Here is a 14,628-nt window from a genome sequence, read left to right as displayed (position 1 = left end):
AGCCCAGCCCAGCCCAGCTCAGCCCAGCCCTCGGCACAGCTGCTTCCCACCTTGGAATGCTGCTGCTTCCCTCCCCCCCCGAGGGCGGGGGCTCGGCACGGAGCACAGGGGAGGAAAATCTCGGCTTGGCACCCGACTAAAGCACCTCAGAGGAGGGTCCCACACAACAGCGACATCACGGAGCACTCGGGTTTGGCAAGGACAGGCTTCCTGCTGCTTTGGGATGTGCAGAGGCAATCAGGCACAGGGATCCGTGAGGATGGAAGTGGTCAAAGCTGTTGGAATCCTATCCTGGAGCGGCGATGGCGGCCAGGAGACCGAGCTCCTCCTGGTAACACCAGGGCATCCCCCAGCCAGGAGAAGGGATGAAGTGCCCAGACACCCCTAAAGGCTGCTGGGATGGTGCAAAGCAGCGCCACATCCAGGGATCTTCAGCCCTGAAACGCTGCAAGAGGGATCCCAAAGGAGGTCGGGCCCTCTTCCCTCCCCAGAGAGACACACGAGCACCAGGAAGCAGCACTGAGCTCGTGTGGGGCTCAGAGGGGTCAGCAAGGTTGGACTTTAAACTGCAGGAAAGATTTATCTGCTCCTGGAAGCTGTGCTGAGACCAAGCAGCCGGGAAACAGGGACGAAACAGGGCATGGGTTAAACTGGGCAAGTCCCAAAAGCACTTGAAGAGGTTTCCACACCTCAGGGTTGCAGCAAGGCACGGGGAACCTCCCCAGGAGGTCGCTCGAGCCGTGGATTGGAGTTGAACGACTGCAGTAGTGTTGGCTTCTGTCTCTGAGCTCCCAGATGGCTTCTCCCCACACCTGGAGCTCCAGCCCCATCCGCCAGCCCCACGCCGGGCACGGAGGTTCCAGGGGCTTCTGCAGAGGGCAGGGATCCAGCTCCAGCGCGGGGGAGGGAAGGGAGGGATCACTACACGGTAGAAATCATCTGCTACAGGAGGGAGAAAATCGATTCCCTAGGCCTAAAGGACGGTGGGTGGTTCCCGGGAAGGGGTAAGGCAAGAGGCTTATCGGAGATCCATCAGCACCACGTCTCTCTCCACTATTGACACGTGGTTGCAGGTCTGGAAGAGAGGAGAAGAGGGGACAGGGGGTTATTCAGATATTTCCACAGCTCAGGTGAGTCTCCTCTACCTCCTGACACAACCTGCAGCTGGTGCTTTCCCAGAACAGCCCTCGGATCCAGTTCCTCGGATCACCCCATCCGCTGGCCCTGCCCGGTGCCACACAGCGACCACGGCAGGCCCCAAACACAAATCCCCCCCTCCAACAGCCCTTGGCTGCTGCCTCACCCTGTTCCTGCAGCCAGGAGCTCTGCACCACACTTCCAGCAGCTGGAAAATCTTGGGAAGCTCCTGCACCTCCACTCTGGGAATTGGAGACCAGCCCCAGCCAGGCTGAGCCTCCTGGTCACAGCCCCGCACCTCAGCGTGGCTTTAATTCAAACACAGCGTCCAACACACCAACTCCCCACCCCACAGCCCCCACGGCCCCAGGGGCACTCACTGTGAAGAGAGGGGGGTCTTTGGGATGGGGGTGGAACCCCTTCTGCCGGCAGGACGAGATCTCCTCAAGGCCGTGCTCCGTCAGCTTGAAGAACCCTGTCCTGGAGCAGAGGAACAGCAGCGCTGTAGCTCGAGCCTCTGCAGGGACAGCCACATCCCCTGGGCCCCCAGGAGCACCTTTGGGGCTGCTCATCTCGAGCAGGAGCAGACATTGAGGCTGAGGGGCACCTCAGTTCCTGGGAAACTCCTCTCCCCAGCCCTGAACCTCGTGTCAGGGGTGGGCAGCCAGACACGGCCCCTGAAAACAGCTCCCAAGAGCTGTCAGGTGTGAGCTGTGAGCTGACACTTCATCCCCTCGCCAGGAATCTGAGAGGGGAAGAGGGAAAAGCCTTCCCAGCCCACCCCCAGACTCACTGCTGGCATCCCTACTCACTCCTGGTATTTGGGAGAGCACACGATGGCGATGGACTCTGGCAGCATCATCTGGTAGGAGCAGTGGGTGTGCAGGTCCACGCTGGACAGGAACGCTGTCTGTGTGGGGTGGGTCTGCAACGGGCAACACGGGGACAGCAGTTACAGCAGGCTCGGAAAACTGATCCCAAGGGATCGGGTGTGCCAGGAGAACCTTGGGACAGAGGAGACACAGCTCCCTGCAGGGCACAGGGGATGCACCTGCACACCTGGAGTGGAATTCATGGAATGGTTTGGGTTGGAGGGACCTTAAAGTCCATCCAGTTCCAACCCTGGCACCTTCCACTATCCCAGGTTGCTCCAAGCCCCGTCCAACCTGGCCTTGGACACTTCCCAGCTTCTCTGGGAATTCCATCCCAGCCCCTCCCCACCCTCACAGCCAGGAATTCCTTCCCCATACCCCATCTAACCCTGCCTCTGGCAGTGGGGAGCCATTCCCTGTGTCCTATCACACTCCCTGCTCTTGTCCTAAGTCCCTTCCAGCTCTTTCGGAGCCCCTTTTTTTGGATTATCCTAAACCAGCCATGCTCCTCTTTTCCATTTGGAGTTGCCTACAAAAGGAGCTCTACATTCCTGCCACATTCCATGGAAAAATCACACCTTTAAGCCACAACCACGGTCCTTGCAGGGCACTTCACACGTTCCTCAAGTGCAGCTCCAGGGGCTCAGCCCATCCGGGGTGCCACAGCACTGCAGGATATCACATTCCATGGAGGATATCACATTCCATGGAGGATATCACATTCCATGGAGGATATCACATTCCATGGAGGGCTGCACAACCCCTGACCACCACCACCTCACCCAGCTCCTGCTGACAGCCACATTTCACACCTTAACTCCTGATGGAAGCTCTTGCTCCTTTTGCTGCTTGGGTTTGTTTTGTTTTGGTTTTTTTTGCCAAGACCACCAGGAGGGCCAAAGGAATTCCGGAGGGTCCCAGAGCGTGGCAGGGCTGTCACTGCAGAGGTGGCCTTGGAGCAGCCACTTGGAGCAGCAGCATTTCCTTGTCCAAGCCCTCGGGGCAGCTGCTGCTTTCGAGAGATTACTCAGCAGCTCTGAACGCTTTGCTTGGCACGGCTCCGACTGCCAAAGGCTCCGTGGGGACAGCAGGGCAGCCAGGGAGGAGCCTGTGACTGGCACAGCTCACAGCAGGGCACGCAGGGCTGCCTGCAAGGCAGGACTGCACAGGGACCCAGCGGGGGAGAGGTGTCCCTCTGGCAGGGGAGCTTGGGATGCCCCCACGGCGCCGCTGGAGTCGGCTTTTAGCTGGAGGAAATGTGAGTTTCATGTCCAAGATCCCACTTCCATAGAATCCCAGGAGGGTTTGGGCTGGAAAGGACCTCAAAGCCCATCCAGTGACATCCCCACCATGGCAGGGGACATCTTCCACTGCTCCAGGCTGCTCCAAGCCCCATCCAACCCAGCCTTGGGCACTCCCAGGGATCCAGGGACAGCCACAGCTTCTCCCCAACCTCACAGGGAAGAGTTTCCTCCCAATATCTCGTCTAAACCTTTCCTCTCTCCCTTTCAAAGGGCTTGATGCTTTAGGAAGGGACCCAAACATAAACCAGGCCTGGGTTTCTCCATCAGAGTAGTGAACGAGGCTGGACCAGAGGGAGAAAGGCAACCAGAGGCTGCTGCCCATTCCCTGCCATCTCCTCCAGTAAGTTCAGCCCTGCTCCACCAGCCCTTCCCCTTCGTGCTGGAGGCCAGGGAAGTGCCAGGGGAAGGAGACTCACGTGGATCCAGCCCAGAGTGACGAGGCCGTGCTGGTCCTGGATGATGAAGAGCTCCTCCTCGTTCTCCGTGGTGCAGGAATCGGGGCCTCCCAGCTGCTTGGGGACGATGACGTGAGTGATGGTGAACTCGTTCCTCATCTGCAAGGCAGTGGCAGCACAGGAGGCTGTTATTCCCCGGACATGAGGGAATTTCCCAAGCCTTGGGAACAAGCCCAGGGATGCACCCACCACCTGTTTGCAGGTGCAGCTCCAAGTTACCGACAAAGGAGTCGCAGGATTTTCTCCCTGTTTCACTCTCCCTGCTGTGCAGAGCCCCCACAGGAGCTCAGAGAAGTCCTGGACACCCCCCCAAACCAAGCTCTCCACTCAAAAGGGGATGATGCCTCATCCCTAAACCATCCCCAGTGTCTGGAAGCAGCTGGACTGCAGGAAGTTGCTACATCAAACAACTTCATTTCAAAGCAAACTTGTGTGAGTGACTCAGGGCAGATGGGCTGGAGCTGCTGACAAAACCTGGGCACGCAAACTCTGGGGGACAGCAGTGTCCTGTCAGCCTCGTCTGCGTGAGGGTCACCAGTTGGACACCCAAAGGACAAGTGCCCGGAGCTGCCTGCCACCAGGAATGCCACCAGGAATGTCACCAACGGGAGAGAGGAAGCTGAATGGGGACTCAGGTTGGCACCTCACTCAGGGTGGGGAAATCCCAACCTGGAAACGAGGAAAGGGAGAGGCACATCATCCCTAGCACTCCCATGGAAGCCTGAAACCACACTGAAGAATTCCAGGACAAAAATCAGGGTCCTTGAGCCATTCCCAAAGCCATGACACTGTGATAAACAGTCCCCGTGCCCCTTTTGGGGTCTCCATTGGGGCTGTCCCCCTTACCAGCTTCCCGCAGAGGATCCCGCAGGTCTCCACACCCCGCACGGTGTTGGCATCAGCCAGCTGCAGGAATTTCTGGCACAGCTCCCTGGGGACAATGACCTGGCGAAGGACATCCACACCTGCATCTGTGGGGAGAAGAGGAGCACAGGGAGCAAAGAGTCAGGAGCGCTGGAGAAATGGTCCCTCAGGGCAGGATCTGAGAGGATGAGACTGAGAAAATCCTTCTGGGAAGATAAACTCCCCTTGCAGTGGCGGGCACAGAGAAATGTGTCACTGTGACACTGATAAAGGACAGGCACCAGCTCTTTCAGAGCAGGGGAAGGATCCTTCAGCAGGGTGTCAAAAGGAGTGTTTGGTTAGCAAAAATGAAACCACACACGCTTAGCAAACGTTATTTAAAGCAGGACGTGTCACTGGGCAAGACCCAGCCACTGGACACGTCTGAATGAGCGTTTTGGAACCACATTTAGTCGAATTTGGTCAGGAGGAGGATTCAATCAGCCCAGCCAGGAACTAAACCCCAATCTCCAACAAGTATTTGGATCAAGGAAAAGGCAAACAGGCTGCAGACCCTGGAACAGCAGAGCGACTGGGCTGGAAAAGCAGGGAGGGCACATTCCCAAGAGGAGACAGTTCTCCCCAGCCCTGTGAGCGTTCACCGGACAACATCTTGGGAGAGGAAACCTCCACGAGGGACGGAGCCACGATCAGATAATTCCAAGAGCCTCCCAGAGAAATTGGCTGTGTTTGGCTCAGCCCCAGCAGGAAGAAGGGATGCTCCAAGAGGTACTAACTGCTCTCCGTGCTCCCCAAAGCACTGGGCTTCAAAGATCTGTCCACAACAGGAGGTTTGGATGGGACAGTCCCCGCTGATGGACTCGCTGGATGAACTGGAGAGGCCGGAACCTTTGGGGTTAAATCTGTTGGGGGCTTTTCCACGCCAGGGATGAGGGGTCCATCCACACACTGGGGACTCGGCTCTGGCTTTCCAAACTCCTGCACTATCCTCAGGCGCTCCTTCTCCAGCTCCTGCCGCCGGATCATCTCCTCGAAGGCATGGAACTGCTCCTGCTCTGCCTGCTGCTGCTTCATCAGGGCTACCCGAGTCTTCTCCTCCTCCAGCTGCTGCTGCAAAGCCAAAGGGTGTGCAAATTACCCTTCTGCGTCCTGCTGCGAGGAGAAACATACCCAGGGACAGGAGCAGAGAGGAGCCCGGGGCAGACCCCCAGCCATCCCCAGGTTATTTCTAAAGGCTCTGCAAAAGGTCACCAGCAAACAGCGTTTTCTGCAAGGAAACTTCAGCTTGCAGAGCACAGATCCAGAGCCAGCTGCACTGAAGGGAGAAAACCACAGCCTTCCCCTCCCTCTTCCACGGAATTACAGTCCCAGGTTGATTTCCCCCCATCCTGCCCCTAAAGTCCCACTTGCCCTGAGCGTCTGCTTTGCCCACAGAACCCCAGAGCCAGGGACACCTCTGACAGAGCCACCCACGGTGACAGCAGGGGACGAGCCTGGAGCCTGGAAGTTGGGGACATTCCCGAGCACCCAGGGAGCCCTGGAGAGCTGCCCCCTTGCAAACCCTGTGAGGCTGAGGGGCTCCTGAGGAGCACAGGCCTCCAGTCTCCTGTCACTCACCTCCTGCTCCTTGTACTTAGCATAGTCCTTGGCGTACCTCTTTAACAGCTCCTCCTTGAGCTCTTCGGCTCGGGGAAAGGCTACTTCCTTCAGTTTCTGGAGGAGGAAACACAGGGTCAGAGCGGGGCAGCCCCAAGGCAAGAAAAACAAAACCTGAGCAGCTGAAGAGTCCAAAATCCCACCACCAAAATCACCGAGCAAGAGCTCAGGCAGGGCTGCGCTTTCCTCTTGGGAATTGTAGCTTCTTGTGGCTGAGGAATCTCTAAGGATTCCCTGGAATATCACCACTTTGAACATCCACACATGGAAAAGCCACGTGGTCTTTAAAAAGCAGGGACTTGAACAGGGAAGAAAGGACACCCCAGGGCTCAAAAGGAAGTAAACTGGACACCAGTCCAGTGCAAGTGCAACGGGGTAAGGACCCCCCAAACCATAACTCAGAGAATCGTGGGATTGTTTAGGTTGGAAAATACCTCCGGGATCATCAAGTTCCACCATTCCCCCAGCGCTGCCGTGTCCACCCCTAAACCACATCCCCAGGTGTTTTGAAACACTTCCAGGGATGGTGGAGGCCCATGCCAGGACCGGACAATGCTTTTGGGGAAGGAATTTCCCCAGTATCCACCCTGAGCCTCCCCTGGCCCAGCCTGAGGCCGTTCCCTCTCCTCCTGTCCCTGTTCCCTGGCAGCAGAGCCCGACCTCCCCCCGGCTGCCCCCTCCTGTCAGGGACTTGTGCAGAGCCACAAGGTCCCCCCTGAGCCTCCTTTGCTCCAGCCTGAGCCCCTTCCCAGCTCCCTCAGCCGCTCCTGGGGCTCCAGCCCCACAATGGATTTCCTGGAGTGAGGGGCCCAGACCTGAATCCCAAGGGGTCAGGACTGCCTGGCCAGGCCAAGGTTTCTCAGTATTTGTAGGGACCACTCATCCCAGAGCCACGGAAGCCCAAGGTCGATGACCCCGACCACGTTCCCGTTCCAGACCCGGTGTCCCCACTTACTTTGACCGTCTCCCTCTTCTCGGGAATGACGGCGCTTTTGTAATCGCGGTGCTGCGGCAGCTTCTCGATGAAGAGCCTGGAAAAACGAGAGAGAAGCCGCAGGTCTGAGCCAGGGCAGGAAGGGAGGAGGCACGGGACACTCAGCAGCGTTTTGGGGGATCCCTGTGCTCCCCATCAGGGCAGTCTGTCCTTCTGCAGGAAACCCTCCATCCCACAGCGGCCCCTGGAGCTCTGCACAGCACTCAGGAGGATCTTGCCTGATCCCAAGGGAGTGCCCCACACAGGTTTCCCTTCCACCTGGCCTCCAGAGATGATCCTCAGGGATAAACACATTTGTTTTGAAGAGAACCATTAATAAGCTGGTCTAAACCACCAAGGACACAGAGGTGATTGAGGAAGGCGCTCGGGCACCTGCCGGCACCTGGGAGCATCCCAGGATTCCACCCCAGCTCAAGGACTCTGCTGACTCAGAGCTCACCATCCTCACGCACCGAGGGACAAGGAGTTTGTGCACGAGGGGAAATTACCTCAGACCTTGGACAGGGAAAACCTGCAGGTGAGTTAAAAGCAAGTTCCCAACAGCCCCAGCCGCTGCAGCGGGAGCCTTTGGGCTCTGCAGCCTGAGCACCCCAGGGACTCCAGGCAGGGGGGAGAATTCCGTGCTGGCTTTGGGGAGGGAAATCAGGGTGGGTATGAACGGGTTAATGCTCAGCTTCTCTGCACCTGGGGGAACTGTTCTCCCCCTCAGAGAACCCCAGGATGGGTTGGCTTAGAAGGGACCTTAAAGCCCATCCAGTGCCAGCCCTGCCATGGCAGGGACACCTTCCACTGTCCCAGGCTGCTCCAAGCCCTGTCCAGCCTGGCCCTGGACACTGCCAGGGATCCAGGGGCAGCCCCAGCTGCTCTGGGCACCCTGTGCCAGGGCCTCACTGCAAGGCCACAATGAGATCCTCCTGTGGAGCTCTGCAAGCACTAAAACAAGGAGGAAATCCCACAAACAAAGGGCAGTTCACCCTGGCTCAGCTCTCTGAGGCTCCCCAGGCTTGAGACACCTCGATTTAATCTGTGACCAAACCCCCAGCGGTGACAGGGTGAGCTCAGGGTGAGCTTAGCTAGGCCCTTCTCTCCTGCAAGCCCAGCTTTGCTGGCTCTGGCCATCCACAAAGCTTTGGGGATAACCCAAAATCCCTGCCCTCCCTCCTGCCTCTTTGCTGCACTGCTTCAGCATCCACAGGAGGATGTTCCAGCTCCTTTGGAGAGCAGTCTCCTGTCGAGGCACAGGGAACAAGGGAATACAGGACCAGACCACGCCACAGAGAGCAGCACAAACCAACCCAGCAGAGCCAAGCAGGAAAAACTCAGGGGGGCACAGAAACTCTGAGAAACCTCTGCGTGTGCAGTAAACAAACCCAGCTGCTCCAAGCCCTCAGGGACGAGGAAGGACTTTTTGCCACCCGGAACGCTCCTGGCGAGGATGCAGGATCAGCAGAGCCAGGGCACAGCCCTGGAGGGAGCCGTGGAGGGGCCGTGGCTCCCTCCCAAAGCCCCAGCCGGGGGTGTGAAGTAGGTCACTGTGCCGAGGAGGCACAACAAGGCCCCGAGTGTTGCCAACAGCTCGTAGATTAAAATGGAAGGGATTAATTAAGAAGGATTAAGAGCAGATGCTGGCCTGGGCAGGATGGAAAAACCAGCAAAGACAGCTGGGTTTCCACAAGTCAGGAAGTGGGGGGAAAAAAGTGGGCAGGAGGATGAGAGGAGGGCTCAGGCAGCCAGAGGAAAACTCCAGGACAAGAGCAGCAGTGGCAGGCTGGGATGGGGCAGAGGAAGGGCTGGAACAGCTCAGGTTTCCTATGGACAGCCCTGCTGAGGCTTGGCAAGACCAAAACCTGCAGCTCCCGTGGCCAGGAGTTTGCTGCTGGTTCAAACCTCTGCCTGCCCCCGAGCCCAACGCAGCAGCAGCTGTTTGGCACCGAGCAGCCCCAGCAGGGGCTGTTTTTAAGCACAGCTCCGGTGCCCAGGCCAAGCCAGTGGCTCTCGAGGCCCTTGTGACACCCCTGCGAGTCCCTGGAGCTGGGCCAAGCAAACCAGGGAGCCCCAACACCACAGCAAAGTTGTGTCTTGTTGCTTTTTTCCTTCTTATTTGGCCCTACCAAAACCAACCCTGCGTTCCTGCTGGTGATCCAAGGGAAACAACCACTCGGATCAAGGCAGAAGAAGCTGCTCAGGATGAAAAGCAAGGCAAGACTTGTGAGGTGACAAGACACGTGCTAAAAGTCCTGGAGATGGTTACAGAATCATGGAATGGGTTGGGTGGGAAGGGACCTCAAAGCCCATCCAGTGCCAGCCCTGCCATGGACACCTCCCACTGTCCCAGGCTGCTCCAAGCCCCAATGTCCAGCCTGGCCTTGGGCACTGCCAGGGATCCAGGGGCAGCCACAGCTGCTCTGGGCACCCTGTGCCAGGGCCTCCCACCCTCCCAGGGAACAATTCCTTCCCAATATCCCATCCAGCCCTGTCCTCTGGCAGTTTAAAACCATCCCCCCTTGGCCTGACACTCTCTGCCTGTATAAAAAGTCCTTTTCTCTCTTTTTTATAACCCCTCTTTAGGAAGTGGATGGGGCTCTAAGGCCTCCCCAGAGCCTTTTCTTCTCCAGGCTGAACACCCCCAGCTCCCCCAGCCTGGCCCCATTCCTAGGAAAGGGAGAGCAGAGCAAATTCAGTAAATTCCCAGTGCCTCCTCTTGCTCTCTGGATCAGGACACCTACAAAACATCAAACCTACGGCTTGAGCTCCAGCTTCCCATCTCCACTGGAAGAAATGACGGCGGCATTAAGTTCCTATCTTTGGACAGTCCAGGGTAGGAGCTCACATTCGTCAGCCCTGGAGAAATCCCACCAAGGGGAGGTTTTCCACCCTCCCGGCAGCCCAGCAGCCAGGCTGGAAATGCCAGGAGCGTTTGAAAGCTGCTGGAAATACAACCCAGCACCTCTGGCTGCTACAATGAAACGGCCTCAAGTTCATTTGTTTAGTTAAAAAGTTTCTCCTTCGGCCCAGGCTGCGTAAGGGGCCTGGAAAGCTTCCCAAAGGTTTTACACTTCCCAGGGCCCTCGCCACCATGCCCATAAAAGCTCAGGAAGTGCGAGGCGGGGAGGAAAGCTAATCAGAGAAAAATGTGTTGGGTTTAAGGGGCAGGAACCCTGCACATAGGGCAGGGAGGGAAAATGCCCACGGAGATACCAGGCACAGCTTGGGTGAGCAGGGAGAGAGCACAGAGCGCAGCAGTGGCGCCGGGCGGAAGCAGGAGGGACGGATTTAGGGGGAAAAGCCTACAGGAACAGGGCTCTGTGCTGCTGGGATCACAGTTTCCATCCCTTTCAACACCAACAGGCACACAGCTGTGTTGGGGGGGCTGGACTGTGCTCCTGAGGTGTGCAAATAAATCCCCGAGTGGTCCCTGCTCCTGGAGGAGGAACTCGCTCCCTGCTGTGGAAGGCTGTAGTAACCTCAGAGTAAAACAGGCTCTCCTTTATTAGAGAAACCACAACCCAGCCTCGACCCTTCCAGTAGATATGGGATACAAAACTCCCTGACCAGGGATCCCTGCCCAGCCCTAGGATGTCACGGCCAACCTAGAGAAAAACTGAGGCCAATTCAGGTGCAGAAACACCTGCAAACTTTGACTTACAGGTGGATAAAATCTCTGCTGCTGACAGGAGTCTCCAGAGGGCCAGAGCAATCCAAGATCAGCCTGGTTCCCAAGGGAATCTCATTCCCATACACACCAGTGTCTCAAAGGGGTGTCAGAGGATGGTGCCAGACTCCTTCCATCGGTGCCCAGTGACAGGACAGGGAGTGATGGCCGTAAGATAAACCACGAGAAGCTCCACCTCAACAGGAGGAAGAACTTCTTTCCACGGAGGGTGGCAGAGCCCTGGAACAGCTGCCCAGGGAGGAGTCTCCCTGTCTGGAGACATTCCAAACCCACCTGGATGTGTCCCTGTGTCACCTGCTCCAGGTGCCCCTGCCTGGCAGGGGGTTGGACTGGATGCTCTCCAAGCCAAACCACTCTGGGATTATGGATTCTGTGAGCTGCACCTGTGGGTTTGTGCCTCACGCCTCTACCACATCCCCTGGTCAGTCCCACCAGCTGTGGCACCCCTCAACAGCAGAGCTCTGGCCAGAACCCCGAGTTCTGGAGCTCTCCCAGCTCACCAAAACCTTGCAGCAGCTGGGAGAGGCTCCGAACACCCCTCCCCAAGCCCAGGAACCCCCTGCAGCCCGCGGCTCTTACGTGATGTACTTGTTGTAGAGGATGAAGGCGTGCTCGATGTTGCCCTCCTCGCTGTACACCGTGGCCATGCGCAGCATCTCCACGCCCGAGCGGAAGTAGCGCCGCGGGGGGATGTCCTCGCTCACCTCCACGCTGCTGCCCGCCCGGATCAGCCGCCGCACGCGCTCCTCCGGCGGGAGGCTGGCGCTGCCCTGCCCGGGCATGGTGACACACATGGGCCGTGCTCGGGCTCTGCGGCGGGAGGGAGGCAGGGACGTCAGAACCGGGGTGAGACGGAGAGGGGATAGCCCGAGGTGGAGGAGCCACAGGGTGGGCAGGTCCAGGCCCTGGTCCTGCACAGGCAGCCCAGCAATCCCAGTCTGTCCCTTAGAGCGCTGTCCCAGTGCTCCTGGAGCTCTGGCAGGGCCTGTGCCCAAACCCTGGGGAGTCTGTGCAGCTCCCGAGCACAGGAACTGGCACGGGACAATCCCCATCCAGTTTCCTCAGGGTTCTTTTTCCTTGACAGAAATCACCCCCCTGCCAGCAGAAAAGCATTTAATCCATGGGCCAAGCTATGTCCTGAGAAGCCCAGCTCTTTTTGGGCACAGCACTCGGATATTCACCTGTTCAACCTGAAAAGCAGACAACGCATTCAAGGTCAGCCCCTGCACGTGGATTCCAAGCTCTCACCCCTCCAAATCCCAGCCAAAGCAGCTCTTCCTTCCCCGCTGCTTCTCCCCAGTGCTGCTCACCAGCCTGGGGTGCCACTGGTTCTGAGGGAGTTCCACTCTGGAGCAGAGCAGCTCCACACGGGGTTTCAGCCCTGCAGCGTTTTCCTGATGGCACCAGGATCCTCCCAGACCCATCCTCACCCAACAGGCTCCATCCCAAACTTGCCATCCCTCTCTGCCTGTGCTGTGGGCGGCACTCCCGTCACCCCAGGAATGCGCCACGACCTGATCCGTGTGGGAAAACTCCACAGCCCCACAGCAGGAGCTGGTGGAGGCAGCACCAGGATTGAGGGGCAGCGAGCCCAGAAATCCTCCACAACACTCCTCCTCCTCCAGCAAAAGCAGTTTTTCCTCGGAAAAGCCACCCTGGACCAAGGTAAGGGTTAAACTCCCTGTGACATTGCAGGGACTGCCACATGCACCTTCCTGAGGGAGGGAAAGGGGCCCAGCGGGCCCTGGGAGAGGAGGGGAGCCCCTCTGGGGGTCACCCCGCAGCGGGAGCCCCTTTTTGAGGGCAGGCAGATCCGCGTTTCCCAGCCCACACCCTGCAGGAGCCTCTTGTCCCGTGGGATTCAGCTCCGCCAGAGGCTCCCAGGCCGAAGCCACAGCTCAGGGGGGGCTTCAGCTTCCCCCCAGCCCTGCTGGTGCTTCGGCTCCAGCCGCTCCCCAAGGCACAGCTCTGCATCCCTGCCTCAGAATAACCCCTGCCAAGTCTCGCAGTCCTTTTCCCCCGGCACAACAGACACCGCCCCCCCCCGCAACTCCCCCGAGCCCCCCTCTAATTCCCACAGCGCCTCTCCAAACGAACTGCCCAGACCACCCCCCCCCCTTAAGCCGCAGCCCCCAAACTCCAGACCCTCCCCAGCTCACCGGGAGAGAGAGAGGGACCCCTCCCCAAAATCAGAGCGCTCCACAAGCCCCCCAGCCCCTGCCCTGCAGGGGGGAGCAGGGAAGGCTCCCCCCGGAGAGTCACCCCCAAACAGCCGCTCCGCACCGCTGAGGCGCAGGATCCCACAGCCACCCCCGCGACGGGATTCTCCTTCAGCCGCAACACTCCTGAGAGGGTCCCCCTTCTTAAAGGGAAGATTCCAGACCCCTCCAGACCGGACCTCCATGCGAGACCCTCCGGCCCCCCCCCACCGGAGCCCTCCCGCCGCAGTCTCTCGGGACAGGTCGGGACGCCCCAGCACCGCGGCTCCGGCGCCTCAAGCCGTCCCCCATGATCAGAGGGACCCCCCCGGCCGAGGCCGGGACCCCCTGTCCCGGAGGGACCTCCCGAACCCCGGCCCATCCCTGACCTGGCGCGGGCGGCCGCCGTTTCTCCTTAGCACTTCCGGGTTCTTCCCCAACCGCCGGGGCACCGCCCCGCCCCGCTGCCAGCAGCCAATGAGAAGCCGCCTTAACATCCGGGTATGTAACACCCACCGCCCGCTTCCGCCCGGCCGCGCAGCAGCTTCCTTTCCCTTAGCGGAACGTCGTGCGTCGTGACGTCACGCCTTAAAGGGGCAGCACCCGAACCCGGCCGTTCTCACCCCAAAACGGAGCGAGGCCCCCGCCCGAGACCCCCGCGCCCAGCTCAGAGCCGCAGCGCGCACCCTGCCGGGCCCCTCAGGCCCGTCCGGGAGGAAATGACTGCTCCACACCCAGGCTCAAATTTGCACACTGTGGAAATTTACTTTAGCAAAAAGTGGGTAAAAAGGAGAAAAAAAAAATCTCATCTTTTCAGGCCGAATCCTATTTCTCATTATGTGTTGAAGAAATCAACAAAAGCCCGTTTTGTTGAATGTTACAGGGATGCTCGAGGACGTTTCCTTAGGATTACTGCAGCTCTGGTCGAGTCTGTGTTTATTTTAATTCTCTGCATCCCTCGTGGATCAGACTCCGCACAGCGTTGGATTAAAAAACTCCTTGTAAAAGCACGGGGTGGGGGGGAGCAAGGAAAAACAGGAGATTAAAAACCAGCCCAGTTAAGGTGCCCCTCACGTGGGCTGGCAGTTCCTGGCTGGGTTACAGCCGCTCCTCGCAGGGTTTTCCTGGAGCGTTCCCGGCGCTGTCAGGACACCTCCTGCTGCCTCAGTTCGTGTTTCCTGTGCCGGTGCCGGCGTCTGCTGGCGCCTGTGGGCTCCTGGGGCGGGCAGGGCTGGGGGCTCGGGGGGGGGAACAGGCCCTTGTGCTTCTTCTTGGGGGGTGGGGAAATGCAACAGTTCCTCGGGGCCAGACTGCGCGGCTGCCTCTGCTCAGGCAGCTTCTGCTCAGGCTGCTCCAGCTTCTGCTGCTGCCTCTGCTCCAGCTTCTCCAGCTTCTTCTGCTGCTTCTGCTCCAGCTTCTGCTGCTGCTTCTGCTGCTTCTGCTCCAGCTGCCTCTGCTCCAGCTTCTCCAGCTGC

General features: G+C 58.8%; 1 protein-coding gene across 5 annotated transcripts; it reads right to left on the bottom strand.

The window, feature by feature from the left end:
* Positions 1 to 554: 554 nt before the first annotated feature.
* On the bottom strand, positions 555 to 13,736 carry LOC121672532 (STAM-binding protein-like). Of its 5 annotated transcripts, none has more exons than XM_042045200.1 (10): positions 13,543 to 13,736; positions 11,535 to 11,765; positions 7,244 to 7,319; positions 6,287 to 6,345; positions 5,409 to 5,742; positions 4,615 to 4,739; positions 3,730 to 3,867; positions 1,950 to 2,062; positions 1,518 to 1,617; positions 555 to 1,075 (listed from the first exon to the last, which is right to left on the bottom strand). In XM_042045200.1, the coding sequence occupies exons 1-10, from the start codon at positions 13,648 to 13,650 to the stop codon at positions 1,019 to 1,021; spliced, it is 1,341 nt and encodes a 446-aa protein (XP_041901134.1). In that variant the 5' UTR covers positions 13,651 to 13,736; the 3' UTR covers positions 555 to 1,018. The 5 variants fall into 5 exon arrangements, with proteins under 5 accessions (XP_041901134.1, XP_041901135.1, XP_041901138.1 ...); XM_042045201.1 differs by having other exon boundaries at positions 5,409 to 5,739; XM_042045204.1 differs by lacking the exon at positions 13,543 to 13,736 and adding an exon at positions 12,137 to 12,369 and having other exon boundaries at positions 7,240 to 7,319.
* Positions 13,737 to 14,628: the final 892 nt, after the last annotated feature.

Source organism: Corvus kubaryi, unplaced genomic scaffold (genome assembly GCF_017639235.1).
Source record: "Corvus kubaryi isolate FWS band 111438036 unplaced genomic scaffold, C.kubaryi_AGA036_p1.0 62657, whole genome shotgun sequence".
NCBI classification, from domain to species: Eukaryota; Metazoa; Chordata; class Aves; order Passeriformes; family Corvidae; genus Corvus; species Corvus kubaryi.
Note: the sequence above shows the minus strand (reverse complement) of the source record. Positions and strands in the feature narration are given on the sequence as shown.